Below are 23,281 nucleotides of genomic sequence, written 5' to 3'. Positions count from 1 at the left end.
GTTAATAGGTTAGTTAATAGATTAGTTAATACGTTCGTTAATAACTTAGTCAATAGGTAAGTTCCAGCGAGCTTTTATAAGCGCCATTTATAAAAAAAATTTGCTATTATTATGGCATATTGAGGAATATTTTTTAATATATTTAATTGCTGAGCGCAACAGCAAAAATTTGATAAAAGAAAATGTCTTCATTTGCCAAATTCTATTCTCAATAAAATTTATTAACTTAAGAACAAATTCGCAGCTTTCATCAGTAAAAGCTTTTTACAATACGTGGACACATACAAAGCTACCTTTAATTACTTATTTTCTGATATTGAATTAGAGTGTGCTCTATAAGTTTTTGTTGTTACGCTTAGGCAGGTGTTGGGGGCATAAAGGTTCAAAGTTTAGGGTATAATTACAAAAGTTTATAATAAAGTTTTCGCTTTTGCCTGTAGCTGTGCTAAAAGGGTCTCTACGCCCAAAATGCGTTACAATTTTCTTAGTTAGCCTTTGGCACTGATTATTTCAGTATATTACCCACTCAGCTGTGCATGGCTTGGGAATTAATTCTCAATTAACTGTTAATGATATTCGGGAGATAATCAGTGAGAGAGTACGCACAAAGGCATTTACTAGCGGTTTTTTTGTTATGTGGACAACAAAAACATTATATAAAGTTAAATTACAGTAGTTTAATACGAAAATAGCACAAGTCGATATTATGAAATTTTATAATATAATTGAATTTTACTTGGAGCAGAGAGCTGTTGCCTTAGATTGAGCTTGCTTTTAGTTGCCAAGTGACAATTTTTGGAAAAAAATTTTAGATAAAAAATTATAAAAATTTATTATAGAAGTAGTTTTTGAGTTTTATTGTTTTTTTTTTGCATAAAAATGCTAGAAAAAATAAAAGTTTTTCATTTAAAGTTGTCAAAAGCATTGAAACATATTTTTAAATTATATTTTCTTTAATAAAAACTATTTAACATACAAAATGGCATAACTCAGTTTATTGTTTTTTACCAAAAACTTGAAAAAAGAGTTAAATTATATGGATTATTATTATGTATTATATTCCACTCAATAAAATTTCTTCAAAATAATTTTTAATATGTAAAATGACATAACTCAGCTTGCTATTTTTTATAAAAAAAATGTAAAAAAAAAATTGAATTATGTGAAGCAGATTTTGAATTAACATTTTCTTTAATATTATTTTTTTAAGTGTTTCTTAATATGCAAAATGACATAACTCAGCTTACTATTTTTTAATAAAATTTTGAAAAAATGGTAAATTGTATGAAAAATTGTTTTGATTTACGTTTTCTTTAATATTATTACTTCAAAATGACTTCTAATATGTAAAGTGACATAACTCAGCTTAATATTTTTTACCAAAAATGTGAAAAAAGCTAAGATATTTGAAAAAAAAATTTCAAATTACGTTTTCTTTCATAATATTTCTTCAAATGACTATTAATATGCAAAATGGCATAACTCAGTTTAGTATTTTTTTACCAAAAACTTGAAAAAAGTTAAAATATATGAAAACAAATTTTCAAATTACGTTTTCTTCAATAAAATTTATTCAAAATTATTCTTAATATGTAAAATGACATAACTCAACCTAATATTTTTTAACAAAAAATTAAAAAAGTAAATTATTTTCACATTTTCACTAGTCTCACAAAGTCGTGAACGACTTATATTAGTTTTTCTGATGTAGCGCCTTTTCTTCATATAGTATATGGCCCATATATAATGTAGGGATATACATACATACATGTTTATATAACTATAATTAAGTATATGCAGTGCGGCGCGTGTGTGTCCTTACCCTTTTGTCATTTGGCGAACAAAAGTTTTCATTTAATTACTTTTGACGTTGTCCCGTGCCTGGCAGCAGTTTATGCGAATTGACACAACAGCGTTTGCGCGCCCAAAAGCGCACTACATATTTACTACTTATATGCTTATATCATGTGAGCATAAGCGCGTTTTGCGGCGCTTATCGATTTTCCCCAGGCCCAACATTAATTTCGCAGAACTCCATTGTAAAACGCGCTTTGTCTGCAGACACGAGTGCTTAAAGTGAAATTAAATAAATTGCTGTTGGCACTATGCTACATGTGAAACTATGTATGCGCTACATCCAACCAGTGTACACATATATATGTATATATACACATATAATTTAATTTCTTTGTGAAGTTGATTATTTCACTCAGTCATTTTCTTTTGCTTAAATAATTAATGTAGTTTTTGCGGAGGATCCTTGAATATTATAAACTTTAACGTTGATTTTCTTTCAGTAATTTTTTTCAGAGTCGGCAACTATTTTTTCTTAAGATTTTTTGCCAAATTAATAAAAGCATTTGACTTTTTAAGCGCAAGACTGTGTTCGATAAATTTTGGATAAAGTTTTTTTGTATGTGGTTGCCATATACATATACATATGTATATATTTTATATTTAATAATTTCGTTAAACAATAAAAAAATTTATTTTGGCTTATATTCAAGAAATTACTTGACTTTTTAGTGCAAAATTGTGTTTACAATTTTTTGGGAAACGTTTATTGCATAGGGTTGCCACTGACATTTTTTAAATATAAAAATTTCAATAATTAAATATTAAGTTTTAGCGAACTTCTTGAACATTGTTAGCTGGGAATTCTAATACATTTTTCTGAATCATATTTAGAGTTGCCACATGTTTTTTTTCAATTGACTTTTTAAATTAAGGAATGTTTTTGACTTTTCAAGTGCATATTCAAGCAAAACAGAAAAAAAGTAAAATTAAAAAATAATTAAATTAGAAAACGCTCAAAAACATAAAAAGACTCTTAATAAAAAGGAAATAACCAAAAAAAAAACATTATTAACAAAATTAGAAAAAAAATTAAATTAAAAATTTTTTCAAATTTTTTTCTTAAATATGTATATTTAATTTTTTTCATATTATTCAAATAATTAAATTTAATTCTAAAAAGTTTTATATATTTTTTTTTAAACTAAATTCTAATTATTTATATTTTACTAAATTAATAAAAACTATATTTTTTACAAATTCTTTTTATATAATAAACGACAAATTTTATCTTTTTAATACTATGAAAAAGAATTAATTTAATTTAATAGATTAATTAAATTTAATATATAAATTATTTGCCTTTTAATTTTTATAACTAAATTCAATTATTATTAATTAATTTTAACTACATTTTTTAATGTATTAAATTTTTTTTTTAACCATTAACTAAAATTAATTTTTTTCTATTTTAATTAATTAAATTAATCTTTTAAATTAAATTAATTTTTTTTTAATTTTGTATAACTAAATTTTAATTATAATTAATTATTTCTAATTAATTTTTTAATTTATTATATTAAAATTATTTAATAATAATTAAATTTTAATAAACAAAAAAAAAATATTAATTATTTTTTATTGATTTTTTAATTTAATTGATCGATTGATAATTAATAATAATTAAAACTTAGTTATATAAAATAAAATAAAAAATAGTTTAATTAACTAAATTAAAAAAATAACTAATTTAATTAATTAATTTTTAAATATATTAAATTTAATTACTTTTTTGAATATTTCTAAACTAAATATTATTAATTATTTATATATTAATTGAATTAAAAAATTAAATAAATTTAGTTAAACCATTTTTTTATTTACTCATAGTAATCATTTTTTTTAATTTCTTGCAATTTTTTTTAAATAGTGTTACCATATAAGAATATTTTATAAGTTTATAATTTAAATTTTTATGACTCAAAACTGCTTTTTTTTTCAAATAAAGCATTGCTTTTAAGCACTAATTAATTTTCCACAAGTTGCTTCAATAAAAACCCGCTTTCGAGTAGTCATAAAAGCAACAGCGTCTCAAAAACAAGTTTGCATTAGTTTAAAAATCGGCTGCAACTGGTTTCAAAAACGCTTAGATATTATCGACTGAAGTGAAGCGCGAAGTTTATTCAACTACAGCTCTGAATTTGCATAAAAATATTCTGACTTACGGTACTGTGTGCCCATAAATTTCATTTTATTTCGGAAATTCTGCTAAACTAGTCAGATTAGTTCACCGCGCACATCCGGCTGCACTCAGTTTAGATATTCAAAAAAGAGTAAAAATATTATCGAATTTATTTGCGCTGCCGCAAATTTAATTGGATTAAAATTTTTCGCATAGCTTGTCGAAAGATCATTACACGGCTTTTGCTCTCACAAACATTTAGGCGCTAAATGGAATTTAAGTTCTGTTGCGAATGAAATGCAGTGAACTCGAATGTAAACTAAAATCATTTACACTGAATAAATACAAATGTCTGTATAGTATGTTGTAGTGTATGTGTGAACCCAGTGGTAAAAAATATATATAAAGTTTTCCAAAAGAGACTAGTTACAGGGTAGTCTCTTTAGACTAAGGTTATATCTCTGAGCTAGCATTATAAGAGTCTAGAAATGTATAAAAATTTATAATTTTTTCCAAAATACCTAAGAATATGAGAAAATAATATATGAGTACCCTCTAACCTCTAAACTTCAAGTTACAACTAATGCCAAAAAAACCACCACTGTTCCAGAAAGCGCTTACATAGAACCAGTCTACACCAGTCAGCGCTTAGTACACACAAACGCGTGCATATATTTACACCTCAGTGTCTGCTGTAAGCAATCAGGGTCATTACACCATTACGGCAACGCGCTAGCACTGTTTGCATATGCGCGCCGCGAACTCAATGAACTCTACCAATAATCCCACCTACAACTTACGTGTATGCGGCCGATGAGTCGGCACATGCAGCAATATGCTACAAGAAAATACAATAATACCGGATCAGTTAGTTGAAGGCGCAGTCAATTCTAAAGCGTACAGACTAAGTAGCCGCCACAACGTCCGGTTAGTGGGTGCGGAGCGCTTGCCGTTGATGTCGATGACGATGGCTTTATGTGGCCAAATGCCGTCAGCCAAAATGCAGAACTACAGGGTAGTTGTGCATAAGCAAGCAGCCTAAGGCGCGTACTTAGACAGACAACCAAGCTGTGAGTCAAACGACGAGCGGCAACAATGCGGCAGGGTAATAAGCCAATTGGCTTGGCCGTGTGCTGGCGGCGACGGCAGCGCGTTAATCGGGCGTGCCACTCACGGCTAACGGGCGCTTAATACATGGCATAAAGTGTAGCGCGCGGCGGTTCTGCGTTCGCGCGACGCAAGCCATACTAGCGCTGCGCTCGGGCAACGTTAATCGCACTAGCGCTGCGCTCGCGCTCGACTCTACCAACCACGCCGCGCATCACCATTGTTATGAGCTATTTTATTTAAAGCAAAATGCTGTTTTTCTCAATTTTAATGCCTCGTGGCAGTTGCTATACGTGCCGCGCCATAGTAAACGGTGTGAGTTGGCGCGCGCCAACAGCGCCATGCGCGGCGCAGCCAGCGCGTTGTGGGAGAGGTGCGCGGCGCGTATGCCTGCGCACAAAAGTTTCATGGATGATATACCGAAATGTTGACAGCTCAATGCGATTACAAAGCGAATATGAAATGTAATCATTTCAATTTTATGTTCACTTTTCGCATTCTTTATTGCACATTTTTTACATGCAAGTGTTTGTGTGTGTGGTTGTAAGAAGGTTAAAAAACGCGCCAACGCTCGCGAGTGTGGGCCATAAATTTATGACGACTGCATGCGGCATACGTTTATCCTCTCTTCTTCTTCTTCTTTTTCATTTTCGTTTTCGTTGTTATTTAAGTTAACTTTAAATGCTTTTTATAGTATTTAAATGCATACGCATACAAGCGCATGCTTTTTGTGCATGTGTCTGTATGTGTGTTTGCGTGCGCATTCATGCGTTGTGGACACTTATTGAATTATGAGGCTGCTTAAATTGCCCAGCAGGCGACTTGTGGTGGGTCAGCGAGCGCGCCAACGCACCAACCGACTAAAAAATGCATATATAACATATATAGTACATACATACAGTTAAACATTTAAGCAGGCATTGCCTTGCGGCCGGTAAACTTCGCTTTATTATTATAAAATTTATTTTTATTTTCACTTTTATATTCATTTCATTATTATTGCGGCTTTGTGATTGTGCACGCTGCCTCTTGTAGTTTGGTTTGTTGGTTTTATACCCTTTACGGAGTATTAAGTTTGTCACGAAGTTTATAATAGACAGAAGAAAACGTCGGAGAATTGACGCGGTGTAAGTGAGCAGTGTGAGGAGCTAAATGGATTTAGACACGTCTGTCTGTCCATCAAAATATACGATACTAGGTTCCCAGTTTTTGAGATATCAAGCTGAAATTTCGTATACTCATTTTTTTGTGAAGTAGGAGTTCAGGAATGGTTGATATTGGACCACTTTAAGGTATAGTTGCCATACAAACGGCTCGTTCAAGACCAAGTTTTTGTATGGAAAACTTTTTTATTTGACAAGATATCTTCAGGAAATTTGGTATGTATTATTATTTTGGGCAACGGTGCAATGTCCTAAGAAATTATTCAGATCGGACCATTATAGTACATAGCTGTCATACAAACTGAACGATCAAAATCAGGTCTTTCTATAGAAAACTTATTTATTTGGCAAGACATCATCACGAAATTTGGTACAGGTTATTAACCAAGACAGCACTAAAATCTCCGAAGATACTGTCTAGATCGGATCACTATAGCATGTAGCTGTCATACAAACTGAACGATCAAAATCAGGAATTTCTATGAAAGACTTGTTTATTTGGCAAGATATCTTCATCAAATTTGGCACGGATTATTATTTTAGACAACGTTGCAACCTCCGAAGAAATTGTTCCGATCGGAGTACTATAGCATATAGCTGCCATACAAACTGATCGTTCAAAATCAAGAAAGGTTTTTGTACATTTTTTGGCAATAAGAAATACACCTGTGAAGGGTATATTAGCTTCGATGCAGCCGAAGTTAACGTTTTTCTTGTTTTCATATTTTTTTTGTTGCAGCTGGACAATAGGCGCATTAAAAATGAATTCGATGCGACAAGGCTGCGCCAATGCGCGACGGTTTGTGTGCTTAATGCGCAAATGTATGAGAGTGTGCGTGTAAATATGTTATGGTGTAGTTGCAATTTTTACAACATGTATATATATATATATATGTATGTATGTATATGCATATATTATATTAATTTGACGCCGGTATGTAGGCCGTTCGGCCATTTAAACGCACTTTTCTTGCGCCTTTTTGCAGCATTTTCAATGTCAAATGTCACAGCGAGATAATGAATGTGTGTAATTTGTTGTAAAATATTCATTTGTTTATTGAAAAAGTCAGCAATAAACTCGTCATTTCATTATGCTGTGGTGGTGTTCAACCGCTGAAGCAATTAAATGGTGTATTTGCAGCGTATCCTAAAAAAAATCGAAAAATGCTGTCGGATATAATAACCAATATTTAACCGTTTTATAACCAAAACTCAAATTTTGTTTCAATTTGAGTGGTTTCTATTATATCGTTTTTCCTTGGCTTGTAAACTTATGGATGCCACGCTACTTCGGTGGCAGTTAATCTGTGTGATTAACATTTATTTTATTCTGGACTTTTCAGGAGTCTTTCAGCTATAGAAAGAGTCTCCACAACCAGCAGCCATTTCGGCGTCGGACTCAAATTCCTGTCTCGACGCGGAAGCTGGGTTGGATGAAAATCGTTACATCTCTCCAACTTCGCACTTGTCGACTGGGCTCCCTGGTGTTCTCAGGTAGACGTCATGGCCGATGGCGGTTCCAACTGCCTTCTCACACTCGCCTTTCCATTATTGGAAACTTCAGGAAGGCAACTCTGTCGTCGCGATCTGGCGGTGATAAGCCCTGAACTGAACAGTGGACAATAATAGGTGAGCCCTACTGCCAGGTCGATTTTAAACACCGACCTGTTTGAGATTGAAGACAGAGTTAGGTCCATGAAAGCATCGCTGAACGCCAGCTCAAACAGAAGTCGTCAACATGCTCCCTCCGTATCTACCAGTGTTGATTATGGCATAGTTGAAGCGGTTTGCCTCTGTGTAAGACCTGCTTTTTTCCTCAGCTTCATTACTGGACCATCAATTTCGGAGACCGGTAACTCCGGTAACTGGTCCCATTCAGTCAGTCCTTTGCAGAGGTGTTATGTTTCGCTCTTCTAGAACTTTGGGTTCCCATCTCCTCTTCAAAAGGCGTTTGACCATTTTATTCTCTCGTCTCCGAGCTGGGTTGTGGCTTACGGAATTTGTTTCACTTAAAACGGTTTTGTGTGATTTTTTATTGAAAAAAAAATATTTCTAAAATTTCTAAAAAAAGTTTTAAATATTTTTAGATAATTTTTTTTTTTAATTTACACAAATTAATTTTTATATAATATTTTTTAATAAATTTTAGAAATATTTTTCATTATACAATTTTTTTAAACCTTTTAGAAATATTTTTTTAATAAAATATTAAAAATAAGTTAAAATTGTTTTTAGAAATTTTGGAAATGATTGATTTAAAGAAATATTTTTCTCACAAAAATCCTAATCTCCAACTGCATTTCAAGTTTTTAAAGCGCTATGACATTCAGCGCCTTATTCAGCTATCAAAATAATGTGCTGAATAAGTGCTGAAAGCCAGAAGCCAAAGACAGATGTTATGTCAAGACAACAAATTTTGTGTTAATTAAATTTCTGCATACTAAAATTAATTAAAATCTCGTTTCGCATACGCTGCTAACGGATTTTACTTTTTAGTGCATTCATTAGTTTCAACGTTCATAAAAAATCTAATTTTGCCAAAATAAATGGGCGGCTTTCATGCAATTTCATTAAATGTCTGAATTTTTAGCGAAACAAAAAATAAAAATAAAAGGAAACAAAAAATAAAAAAAAACCATTTAATATGCAAAAAAGTACACTTCAACATTTCTATATAGGAAACCGTTAGCAAATTTTTGCGCATAATTTTCAAATAAAAATTTTAAAAGTAGTTTTTTAGTTTGTTAAATTTTCAAAGTAATTAAATGGAGAAAAATATTTTCGTCAAATAGTACACACACACCTAAATGCATATGTAATGCCTTATGCAAAAGTTCGAAATTTGAAAACTCAAACGGTAAATATGGCCAGCATATTTTCGGCTAGACTTTTCAGATGCGCTCACTTCAACACGTGGCTCCAATTAGAAGGCAGCTTAACCCTGTTGCAGCTCTTTCATTATTATTTTTATTTCACTTATTGCTACTTTTCTTCCGCCTCAAACCGTCAACCGTCGTCACTGCCAACCGATTAGCCTTCTTCGATAAATCTAACAACAATAACAAATGCATATTTGCTATCATAAATTTGTTAGACCGCTTGAGCTGCGGCTTTATCACATGAATATAAACATAATCCATGTATCAGATTTCTCCCAACCGCACACACACATTTGCAGATGTGCATGCGTATGTGCGATGTATTTTTGTTCGCGCGTTTGTGGCGGCCGCCCAAACGATATCTTCCCATATAAGGTGTTAATGTCTATTTAGCATTTGAATCACGTTTTCCATAATTTACATTCACGTTTTAGTTGCTCATACATATTTATGTGTCGTCGTTTAGTTGGCTTTGTCTCATGGCTACGATTTGTTTTTGTTTATTTTCCTTTTTTGGTTTTGGTTTGCGCATATAAATAAATAAATACAATCATGCGTACAAAGAAACATAACACATACATGTTGTGGTTCATATCTGCAGCAGAAAAAGTCAAAACAACAGAAACCAAAATTTAGTGTACAATTCCACCGGCAATTTAGATTATTTTTTCACATATTTTATATATTTGAAAAAAAAAAAATGCGTTTTAAAATTAGTTTGCAAATTATTATTATTAAAATGTATTAGAGAATTTAAAAACAAATTGTTTTCAAGTAAATATATAATTTTTTAAATAAAAAAAATTGTTAATTTTTAGTTTTGAAAGTTTAAAAATGTTTCGATTTTAAAATTCTTCTAATTTTTTTTATATTACTTTTTTGTTTTTGAATGTTTTCAAATATTTATATAATTTTTTAATTTTTCAAAAAATTAGTTAGAAGTCGAAATTTTTTAAATTTTCGATTTTTTAAATTGATTTTCAAATTATTATTAAACTTCTTTAGAGAAATTTTGAAAAACTAAATTAAAAAACAGAAATGTTTTAAAAATAAATACATTGATTTTTGAATTAAAAAAAACTAATTAATTTTTAGTTTCGAAAAATTTTAAAAAAATTCGGTTTTAAAATCCTTCTGATTTTTTTAGTTATTTTTGAATCTTTTTAAAATGAATATTTATTTTTTTAATTAAAAAAAATTACTTAATTTTTAATTTCGAATATTTAAAAAAATTTCGGTTTTCAAAAAAAAATCTCAAATAATTATTACTTTTAATTTAAAAAAATTAGTTATTAGCTGAAAATTAAAAAGAAAAATCTGTGTTCAAAATATTTTTTTAAATTGTTATTAAAGTTATAAGACAATTTTTAAAAAAGTAAACTAAAAACCAAAAATGCTTTAAAAAGAAATACATTGATTGTTAAATTTAAAAAAAAACTAGTTAATTTTTAGTTTCGAAAAATTTAAAAAATATTCGGTTTTAAAATTTTTTAGTTTTTTTATATTAATTTTTTCTTGAATTTAATATTCAAAGAAATAAGTTAAATTTTCGGTTTGAAAGATTTTTTTAATTGTTTGGTTTTTTAAAAAAAATTTTTTATTTTAAAATTTTTCTTTTTGTTTTTGAAAATTTTAAAAAATTTTTTAAAAAATTTTTTATTTTAGTTTTGTTTAAGTATTTTCTGCACGATTGAACAAAAAATATTTAAAATTTCAAACTTTTTAAAATTTTTTAAAATGAAAGAAAATTTTTAAAAAAAAATAATTAATTTTTTCAAATAGTTTTTTTTTTAAAAATTTTTTAAACTTTTTTTTCAAATTTTAATTAATTTTAAGCAAATTATTTATTTTAGCGGAAATAGTTAATTTTTATTTTCAAAAATTTAAAAAGTTGTCAGTTTTCGAAATTAAATTATATTTTTACGGAAATTTTCTTTGAATTTGTGAAAAAAGTTTTGAAACATTTAACTTTTTTAATTAAATTACTTTTTTTAATATTCAAAATTTAAATTTAAAAATGTTCTATTATTTAAAAATTAAGTTTAAAGTTGTTGTGCAAAGAAATAGAAAGAAAAAAAATTTATTTTTAACTTTATTTAAAAAATTTTATTTTATTAAAATTTTAAGAAATAAATTGTATATTTTAATTATATATTATAAAAAAATCCATTTAAAATAGCTGAACTTGTTTGATTTAAATATTGATAAAAATATTCATGAATTTTATTTAAAAAAAATATTTATTAAAAGTATTTTTTATTAAAAACAATTTTGTTAATTTTATTTAAAAAATTTTTTTTTAGAAATTAATTTTATCTGGAAAAATATTTTTTTTTTAATTTTATTAAAAACTATTTTATTAACGGAAATTTTTTTAAAGATAATTTTTTTAGAAAAATTTAATTATTTATTTTTAATTTAAAAAAAATATTTATAGAAAGTGTTTTTTGCTAAAAAGTTTTTTTGTTAAAAAAAATAAAAAATATGAAAAATATTTTTTATAAAATTTTATTTAAAAAAATTTGTCAATTTTTTAAAATATGTTTTTTTTAGCAAAAATTGATTAATTAAATTTTTTGTTCAACGAATTTAAATATTTAAGCATAATCACCAAGCACACATGTTGCTAAGCACAAATCCCACACACTTGCATGCATTGCTTATGGCCACGTGCCCGAAAAATATAAAACGGCTGTTATTATGCCGCTACTTACACGGAATTTAGATTTTTCATTTTCTATATGGCGACAGGCCCCTACTCTTTTTTTGGGGCTTCATTCTCTGTATGCTGATGTGCCATATATGCCTTTCAACTGGGTTCAAGCATTGTGCGCCTATATTAGAAGAAGTCTTAAAATTTCAGCGCAATCAAAGCTCGTGCGGCAGGCACATGCTTCGCAGGCATAATGAGCAGACGCGAGCCATCAACGCACATATGAGGCTTACACTGACAGATATATGATTTTAACGTACATATGAGACTTATCTGGAGAGATATATAGCTTTTATGAACACATATCTGATATTTATATGTATATGTATGTGTATATGTACATATATGATGTGCCCACAGCGCATCCATCAAGGAGTTGTCAGCTTGTCCACACCGCCTTTTGTTATGCTAAACCAGCCAGCTCAGCCTTTTGGCGCCAAATTGCGACTCAACATGCTTTATCGCTTCCGTTGCGCATATATTCGTTAAAAACAATTCTTTGCGCTGACGCACAATTTATAATTATGCGAAATTCTTTGTTTGATTACTTTGTTTTGTGGAAATTTGCATTTTTTATATTAATTGTATCGCAACTGCCCACACCTTGGGTTCGCGGCAATCAACCTGGGTAGGACGTCAATCATGCCAAGTGTCAAAATGGCACTTCCTGCGACGAGGCTCACGGATATTTGTTGCTTGGCAGCAGAAGCAGCAATCGATAGACGCGTGTAGCCACACAGAGGTGCCATAAATTGTGAGCGGTGACTCTTGGTGACTCGCGCATGGAATTGGCAGAGGTTCAGGCGTTTCAGGTGTGAATGGCTTTTGTCAATATTTCAGCAGATTTGTTGCCCTTTTTACATGGATTTGGCAATTTTTCATATATATAAAGTGTATGTGTATATACATATTTAGTTATATATAATTGAGGATGACACATATTTATATACATACATACATACTAATCTATCTTTGCAACATATAATACCCAATTTTTCGGATTTTCACATCTCACTTCAGTTCAGCGCCAAATCGCGCCATTTTCTGCCTGCATTCATGCATTTTTCTGTATGACAATAAACCATTTTCGGTCTCATTTGTATATATATTCGGCACAATGAAACCTTATTAGCTTATTGCAACGTGCCTTACCGTGGATAAATAGCTACCTAAAGAGATATTATTTTCCTTTATACTATACTACCACAAAATACAATACATCAGCCAAAGCCATTGTCACCTCTGGCTGTAAATATGTATATATCACATTATATAATATATATGTATGTATTCTTTATATGTATATATTATAAACATATGTTTAGCTGTATGTTCGCCTGCATTCATATGTTATTATGTCAAGAGCCTTGAAAACGTCAATAGCATTTAAGAGCACAATGACTTCGCCACAAAAGCGCGTGCTTATGCATTTTGCTCTCGAAAGATTGACAAGCCTTGAGATTTCGGATTAAAATGTTTTCATAAACGACATAAATATAATATTTTGATGGATATGTGTATAACTCTCAAAATCCAATGAAAAAAAAAAAATAAATTGTGCAGAGCAGTGACGGATCCTCGAGGGGTTTTGGGTGTCAAAGCCCCCACCGCCTAAAATCACAGATTTTAATTGAAATTCAGGAGAATTTAAGAAGTAATATTAGCATTAAAAAGTATGTTACAAAAAAAGACATCCCACAGAATTTATTTCAGTGGCGGATCGAAAGGGGGTACGGGTGTCAAAGACCCCAAAAAACGCAGATTTTAATTAAAATTCAGCAAAAATATGTTAGAAAGAAAGACAACTTCCAGAATTTGATTCAGTGGCGGATCCAAAGAGGGTTGTTGGGAGTCAAAGCCACCAAAAATCAGAAATTTTAAATCAAATTCAGAAAAGTTTATGAAGTATTATGAACACTAAAAATATGTTAGAAAGAAAGAAACCCTCCACAAATAAATTTTGAAACCGCCACTGTTTAAGACATATTATATAGGTTAAGTAAGGGTATCCCAAATAATACGAAATGTTTACACCAGTGTTGCTAATTTGATGGCACAATTTATGCTACCGAATTGTTTTCGAAACTTCTTAAATTCAACGAAAATTTTCAAAAATCAGAAAATGACTGAGAATAAATCTCACAAGAGTAATTTGTTGTAAAAATTGGTCAGTCTGATCAGGTTCACACCAAAGAAACCTCAAGTGATCAGGTAGAGCAGAACATATACGTAGCATTTATTCTGAGTTGAGTTCTTTCTATGGATAAAAGACACGGTATAATGTGCGCTCTTTGAAAAAATTCCGAATTATGATTCACTTGATTGTATCATATAAAAAATAATCTTACCAGAGGCTGCAGTTCCAAATTTTTCATTTTAAGAAGAATTGTCTGGCCAAATTTCTCATTTTGTGAAAAATTGTTGTTACATTTATCATTCCCAGAAAATAGTTGGTTAAGTTGAAGTTGCCATCTAAACTGACCGATAAAACTCAAGTCCCTGTATGAGCAACTTTTTTACATGTCAAGATATCTTCACGAAATTTGGCACAGATTATTATTTAAAATAGTTATAATCTCCGTATAAATTGTTCAGATTGGTCTACTATAGCATAAAGCTGTCATACAAGCTGAACAATCGAAAGCAAGTTCTTGTATGAAAAACTTTTTTATTTGACGAGATATCTTTACAAAATTTGGCATGAATTATTTTCCATGGAAAATCTATAATCTCCGAAGAAATTGTTCAGATCGGACCACTATAGCATATAGCTGTCATAAAAACTGACCGATAAAACTCAAGTCCCTGTATGAGCAACTTTTTTACATGTCAAGATATCTTCACGAAATTTTGCACAGATTATTCCTCAAGACAAAGCTACAATCTCGTAAGAAATTGTTCAGATCGGACCACCATAGCACATAGCTGTCATACAAACTGAACAATAAAACTCAAGTACCTGTATGAACAACTTTTTTGTTTAAGAAGATATCTTCACGAAATTCGCCTCAGATTATTGTCCAAAGCAACGCTACAATCCCTTAAGAAATTGTTCAGATCGAACGACCATAGCATATAGCTGCCATACAAACTGATCGATTAAAATCAAGATAAGTATCTTTTTATACCCTTTTATGGTATAAGAATTGCAACTGTGAGCGGTATTACAGCTGTGGTTAAGCGGTGTTCAAAGAATTATCTTATTTTTACATTTTGTTGTAATTACTTGACAGCTTATTGTCGATTTTATTACAACATATGCAATATCATTCTAAAAATATGCACGAGGCATGCAAGCCATAAACGCGAGTCATATGAACATATGTATGTCTATATATACATACATACATATATATAGCTGTGCATATGTTTATTTGTGTGTAAAATTAGCTCATTCGAAATCGATGCAAATCTCACAATAACGTAACACTTAATCGCAAAGCAATACTCAGCGGTTAAATGAAGTATCTGATCTTTAAAATATTGATAAGAGAAGTGATGACGTTGAGCGAGAGAAATATGTATCCTATATACAATGTATATCTTAATACATACATATGTATATAGTGGCTTCAAAACAAGTGCAATCGCTTGCCGCAAGCCTCTGCTGACTGCTTGTTTGAGTGCTCACTTTTGTTATTGTTATTTTTGTCTTTTAAAAATAAGGCATTCAACAGCTCTTATTTAAAAACAAAAATTCTCGCAAATTTAAAAACATAAATACGTTTATAATTAATTACTTAAATCAATACGAACACCTTTGCCTACCTACACTCGCTCGCTCTCTCTCCCACCACATTACGCTCGCATTGTTTTGAGAGCTTTAATCAACAAAAACATTTACGAATCAATTGAGATACGCAACCGAACCGCCATATAGCGAAATTCAAATCTTATCAGCGCCTTTGCGCACGAACGGTTCGCAACATTGCCATAACAGTAAACAGAATTCAATGATAAAACGACAAATTAAAAAACGAAAAAAAAAAATTGAAGCAAAAATTATTTAACAACATCAAACAATATACGTGTTCGGCCCAAATTAAAATTGTGTCTAATTTTTTCATTGCAGTACACTTGCGGCACTCGATGACGAGAGGTGTGTCGAAGACGTCGGTCCCAGCACTCGAGCAGAAAACGTACGAAACGCCAGCGACAAGCGCGACGTGTCTGCTTAAATATCAGAAGTGATTTCGCATCCAATGTGCAAACGAAAAGTGGCGACGTGCGAAAGCAGAGCGCAGCGTCTGGCCGCGTAGCAAAAAATAACAAGAAATAGTAAAAAAAAGTTGCAAGAAAAATTAGCAAAAAAAAAGAAAAAATCAAAAAGTGTTTCAAAAGTGAATGTGCACATAACCTATATACTTGTATATATATATATACTTACACACCCATATACATATAACCACTTCGTGTAAATAGGAGCTTCGTGTCGCTCCAACCAAAATAAGCAATCATAGCAACTCAACTGAAAATGTGTTCCAAGGAGTTGCTGCTCTTAGCATGCCTCTTCCTGCTCGGCGGTCTGCGTTTGACCTCGACCACGACAACCACCACTTTTGTGGCGGCCATGTCCATAGCGAATCAGGATCTCGATCGTTATTTTCGCACGGCGAACGCCACACAGATGCTCGCCAATGAAGAGCGTATCATCATAGATGTCTATAATTATGCCTATTTGAATTTCACCTACTTGAATGAGTTTGGTGAAATACGTAAGTTGGCGCATAGTGAGGAGAAGGCGCGTTACGGTGAGGGTAAAGTGGATAGTAGAGAGGGTAAACTCGTACACATAAGCACGATCGGTAATATAACCGATGATACGGCTTGTACGTCCAAGATCGCCGGCACTAATGGTGAGAGTTTTCCACCCAAAGGTGTCGGTTGGATTGCGCTGGTGAAGCGCGGCTTTTGCACATTCGAGGAGAAGGTGAAACATGTGTATGATCGTGGTGCGATCGGTGTGATCATCTACAATGACAAAGCGGTCAACAATCTGGAGAAAATGCAGATTAGAGATCAACTGCGTAAGTATGCAAAGTAATTGTAGTTGTTTAAGCGCTTATATTGGACTCTAAGTACAACGATTACACGCACAGTAATCAATTTAAATTGCACGGAATTCGCCCTATATTATAGATATTTTTATTAGCCTATTTAGATAAGCTTTTTTTGTACTTCTGACTGGGTAATTAAAAGCTAAGGAAGTAATGTGAACAAGCAATTAATTACAAAATAGTATTATTATTATTGCTGTTAAATTACATTTGTTATGAGCTGCTGATTACTGATTTGTAAACAAAATTAATTAATGATTACATTTAATGTAATCAAACTGAAAATAAATAAAAAAATAAAAATTACGTTAAAAAGTTAAAGTGAAATTGTCATGACTTTCTGATTACTGATTTGTAATCAAAATAAAATAATGATTACATTAAATGTAATCAAATTGAAAAAAAAAAAAGCAAATTTAAAAGTCAAACTAAAGTTGTTATGAGCTTCTGATTAATGATTTGTAATCAAAATTAATTAATGATTACAGCAAATGTAATCAAATTAAAAATTAATCAAAAATTTATAAAAAGAAATTCAAAAGTTAAAGTGAAACTGTTATTAAGTTCTAATTATTGTTTTGTAATCAAAATTAATAAATGATTACATCAATTTCAATAACTTGCGATTATAAATTATAGTTACATATGTAGATATTCGTTGTAATTAAAAGTGATTACTTTTGTAATCAAATTGAAAGTAAGTGCTTACAACTATCTCAGTATCTTACGATTTCAAATTAAAACATAAAAGTACAGTTATCATGAACTTCACACTGATTACTGATTTGTAATCAAAATTAATTATTGATTACATGTGCTTCAATATACTACAATTTCAATTAAATGAAAGTGGAGTTGTTATGAGATTCTTAGCAAACAGAATTGTCAACTATTTAATTACCATTAAATTCTTGTTAGTAAGAAAGTAATTATTTGCAATTAAATTGATTACTCAGTTTATAATCAACGAAATTAATGCTTGAGATTTTTTATATAAAAATACTAGTTATGACAATATTATTTGAATTAACACAGCTATTGCGATATTATAATTTAGCAAATGTTTTAGTGCAAACACTAGTAATGGTAATCATTATTTAATACATACATAGAAATAACAGAAATTCAGTGTATTTCATCATTTTACAGTTTTAACATACATAATTAGCTATAAATGCATGTAATCTAAAATGTAATCATTACTTTGTTGACTCCATTACTTTTATATACAATTACAAATGCAAGATATTTCTTTAAACTCTCAAAATTATGTAATTTATTATGTAATCTAAAATGTAATCATTACTTTGTTGACTTCATTACTTTTAGATACAATTACACATACTAGATATTTCTTTAAACTCTCAATATTATGTAATTTATTATGTAATGTAAAATGTAATCATTACTTTTATAACAATTACATATACTCTTAACGTTATATTAGCCGAAATGGAATTGGTTATTCTTAAAACCCATAGATTTATCTAAAAGTATTTATATGATATTGGTAATGGTAATTATATAGTTATTAAAACTTGAGTAAAGTAATTATAAAAATATTTTGCAGTACTAAAATTACACTTTCTTAAAATTTTTATTTTTTATTGCCATTACAACATAAATACTCAATAACAACGATATTTTAGTTATTGTAATCATTAAGTAATTACAAATAATAACAATAATAATGGAATTTGCGCAGATTATTACGTTGAGTTACTCAAGGTCAGAGCTTCAAATAATGAATGTATATTAAAGCAAAAATAATAATAACATAAATAGCCTATATACCCTTACTCAACAATTAATCTCAATAAAATGACTTTACTTCATTACTTTCTTGCGCATTTCAGGCGATATAACAGCTGTGATAACTTATCTTGAGATTGGTTTGGAAATAGCACGAATCGTTGATCAAGGATTGCAAATGGATGCCGCCATCATAAAAGGCCGATCCGGTAGCCGACCATTAAATACGCTAAACAAGTACGTGTGAATATTTTATGATACCACTTTTCTCAAGTATTTATTGCACTTATTAATAATGCCCGATGACTACCGAAAGCAGTAATGGCGGGTGCTAGTAAATGCAAACATGTCTTTACTATACATATGTATATGTAGGTACTTATATAAGTACTCATGAGCACACGTAAATTGTATGGATCACTATGACTAGCAGAAAGTGATTCGTACTTTTCAACTCGGGTCCAAATTTAAGCCGATCACTGCACAAAGTGCTATCTTCATTCATAAAAGTTCCGTGTGGAATTGTTGGTGCTTATTTTTAAATATTTATCAACAATAATAATGCATGTGCTTGATGAATGTCGAATGGTGCGGTGTATTGAGGGATTTCTCATATTTCTTGAAGAGTTTTCTGGAAAGTTGTATTTAATCACGGTATCAGAAGGATGTAAGGAAGGATCGGAGACTCTTTATAGTATATGTAATAAGTAATGTAATGATCCGTCTGACGAGCTGCGTCGTAAATACGCGAACTAGTCCCTTAGTTTTTGAGATATTGATATGAAATTTTGCGCACGTTCTTTTCACCCCAAGAATCTGTTGATATGTCTCAATGGCCGATATCGGACCACCATAACATACAACTGCTATACTACAAGCTAACCGATCAAAATCAAGATAAAGATCTTTTTTTACGCTTTTACGCCATTTTTCGACATAAGTAAGCCCAATTCATTGCTTATCATCTGGGAGGAGACGAACGTTTTCCAAGTTTGTGTAACGACGAGTATAAAAAACGAATTATATGATATGAGTTTTTGAATTAAAAATATGCATCTTCAGATCACCAGGTTGTTTTAAAAATAAAACCAAAGCTCATTGAATGCTTGTCTTGACGAAAATACTAACTCAGCAAGAACTGTATAATTTGTACTCTCAGCGGCTCATATAAAGTATAAAACTCGATTTTAAGAGAAGAAAAGTAGAGATGACGTCAGAAATGTAAAAGATTGCGCTTTGAAAACTCAAAGCCCTAATGTCTCATCGATAACATAACATAATAAATGAAGTACCAATGCTATGTCTAAAAAATTTTCAAAAAAAAAATTGAATAAGTTTTGTGTTTTTGTTAATTTAAAAAATTATTTAACTTTTTTCATAATTTTCAAAATTTTTAAACTATTTTTTTTAATAATTATCAAGAAAATTTGTCAAAAATTTGTAAAATAATTTTTTTTAAACATTGTAATAAATTTTTTAAAATTTTTTTATTATCAAAAGATTTTTTATTTATTATTTTTTAATAATTCTCAAACAATTTTTAACTAATTTTTTGTCTTTTGATTATTTAAAAAAAAAAAATTAAAATTTAATAATTATCCAAACAATTAATTAATTTTTTTTTAATAATTATCAATTTTTTTTTAAATATTTTTCTAATAATCCATATTTTTTTTATAATTATTAAAAAAATTATTTTCGTTTACAACTAAATTTCAAAAAGTTTGTAAATTTTTTTTATAATCATAAAAAAATCATTATTTATTTTTTAATACTTATCCAAAAAACCACTAAAAATTAATTAACAAAATTAGAATTTTTTTTTTTTTTTCAAAAATGCTTAAACAATTACATATATATATTTTCGAATAATTATCAAAAAAGGTTAATTATTTATTTTTAATATTTTTTTATTATTTATCAGAAAATGTGCAATTATTTATTTACTTTTTAATATTTATACAAAATATTTAAATAATCAAGAAAAAATTTAAAATTTTTAATTCTCAAAATTTTTTAAATATTTTTTTATTATTGTTATCAAAAAAAAATTATTATTTTTTTATAAAAAATTTAAAAAATTAAAAAAAATATTGGCTTCTTATTATTCCCCAAAAATTTAAACTAATTTTTCCTTTTTTAGCTATTTTCAAACATTTTTAAATATTTTTTTTTTTATTAATTATCAAACCTTTTTTTTAGCTATTTTCAATGTTTTAATAATTATAAAAAAATAATGTTTTTTAAAAATTTTCAAAATTTGTTTACTAACTATCAAGAAATTGTGTAATATTCAAAAATAATTATTAATATCTTTTAATAAAATTTAATTTTTCTTTTAAATAATTTTCAAAAAAATCATTTTTTTTTATTAACAAGAAAATGTTAAACTATCTAATTATCTTTTTTAAATACTCATAAAATAACTATTTCGAAAAACTATTTTTTGATTTTTAATAATTATCAAAAAAATGCAATTCTTTTTTATTTTAATTTTAAGTTTTTTGTATATATCAAACAATTTTTTAACAATTTTTTTCTTTTTCAATGTTTAACAAAAAAATTTGCTAATAATTTTAAATGATTTAAAAAAAATTAAGTATTTTTTATTAATTATTTAAAAAAAAATAATTTAAAAAAATTAAAAATTATAATTTAATTTTCACAAAAATATTTAATTTAAAAAAATTGTAATAATTTTTGTATTTTTTCAATTTAATATTTAATTTTTTTTTAATGTTTAATATTTTTTGATACAAAAATGATATTTGTACATACTTACATACATATGTACCTATAAAAATAGTATATAATCGAGTTCAGCGAACTTTACTGCAGATTACTGGAAATAATTCAAAAACGCGGCCACGAAGCTGTGTGAACTCAAACACAATATTTGTCATTAACATATATAAATATATACATATGTATTTACTAAATATTTAAATATGCCGCCATTGACGACATGCACTCGCATAATATATTCATATTTATTAGACTTGCAAGAATTTGGCAAATTTTGCAAAGCCAATGCACTTGAGCGACACACAATCGCCTTGCCAACTGTCTGCCACTAAGACTTTAGTGAACCCATACTTATGCAAAGCACTGACTGGCTGTTTATTTATGTACTAGACTGCAATTTAGTGAATGAAGTCAAAATAAATAACAAAATTAAACAAATAGTCGCTCGCTATGAAGCACGTGAAACACCCACACACACGCGCTGCGCTTAGCGCTTGGATTTCACGTAGTCGACTGATAAGCGGCTAAGTAATAGTCGCCCGGGGCGCACATTCCAATAATAAAAATAACACAGCGAGTAATGAGCTGGATGCTGGCGGTGCATTGGCATACATGACGGTCACATACACCCGCAAATATGTATTAAATATATGTATAAATATGTGTATATATATAACAGCTGAGCGATGGCTAAAACGAGAGCGTATGACAAAAATATAAACAAAATGCGCAAATCTGAATATACATACATGCCTATACTCAGGCGATCAAATTTGCTTTGTAAAAATAAATATGCAACTCTCTGCGGGGCCACTGAACTGTAGTATGTGTGTATATGTGTTGGTATGTGTAACTAAAATAAGCAGTCAAATTCTCTCGTATACACCTTAGCGCCTTGAGATTTGGAAATGGATAGGCAGCGCAAGCATTTGCGCTTGTTAACTGATAGCTGAGCTGGGTTGACTGGTGTCCAAGAGATCAATACCTTTTCTAATGACCTGGGGAGAATTAGAATTGAATTCCATATTTCGGCAGTTGAGCTTTGTTTTTGAAATGGGTGGTCTTCAAGTTAGTAAGCTGTGAGCACTTTATTGTATTTTGGGCAGCCGATTTGATTTGGTTAGCGTTTTCCACTACAGGGACTAATTGTACATTTTTTTTGTTAACTAAATCTTGAGTCAAGTGATTTTAGCAGCTAAACAATCAGTCAGCAAAATAAACGAATGGAGTTGGTATGTGACTTAGCTAAAAAATATAAAGTAATCCTAAATGTAGGCAATATTTTCATTAATTTTTTTTTTGAATTTCGAATGTAAACAAATTAATTGGTAGGTGACTTAGCTAAAAAATATCAGATATCCCTAAATGTAGGCAACATTTTTATTTACTTTTCTGTTTGCTTAAATTTCGTATGTAAAACATTGCCCTCCTTAAGGGTATTTATTTTGAAAATCTAGAAAAGAATCCTTGCAAAGACTGAGTGCGGTTGAACGTCTTTAAAAATCTGATAGAAGATCATTTAAAACATCCGAGTTTCATAAACAATTTGATACATTTTTGAATATTTAACTGATATTCTAAAATAAGCTAGAAACATGAGAAATTTAATACCACGAAACCTGAAATCATTTGATTTCTTAAACGTTTATTTTCTTCAAATATATAAGTACCTAACTATATATAAAACAATTTAACTACTTACCACACTTGATTATCATTTAATCCACTGAAGGCACGTGAAATGTGGTCTTAACTTTTCAGAATGTTCTTCGATCATTATCTCGCAAAACCAGACATTGTGGTAGACTTAACCAGCGAAAGTTTGCAGATATAAACACAAATTGCGTAGTTTGGTAATTAAGAAGTCATAAATTATTTTTATGATATGC

At 29.5% G+C, this 23,281-nt stretch overlaps 1 protein-coding gene across 1 annotated transcript in view; it reads left to right on the top strand.

Moving 5' to 3' along the window:
- Nucleotides 1-23,281, top strand: part of LOC126755139 (E3 ubiquitin-protein ligase goliath) — a 117,772-nt gene that overhangs the window by 77,129 nt on the left and 17,362 nt on the right. Inside the window, exons 4-5 of the mRNA XM_050467502.1 lie at nt 15,911-16,865; nt 18,752-18,884. Of these exons, the coding sequence (XP_050323459.1) occupies nt 16,313-16,865; nt 18,752-18,884 (686 nt within the window). The 5' untranslated portion in view covers nt 15,911-16,312. The remainder of the gene's footprint in view (nt 1-15,910; nt 16,866-18,751; nt 18,885-23,281) is intronic.

This window comes from Bactrocera neohumeralis, chromosome 4 (assembly GCF_024586455.1).
Source record: "Bactrocera neohumeralis isolate Rockhampton chromosome 4, APGP_CSIRO_Bneo_wtdbg2-racon-allhic-juicebox.fasta_v2, whole genome shotgun sequence".
Classification (NCBI taxonomy): domain Eukaryota; kingdom Metazoa; phylum Arthropoda; class Insecta; order Diptera; family Tephritidae; genus Bactrocera; species Bactrocera neohumeralis.
This window is presented reverse-complemented; position numbering and strand designations above follow the sequence as displayed.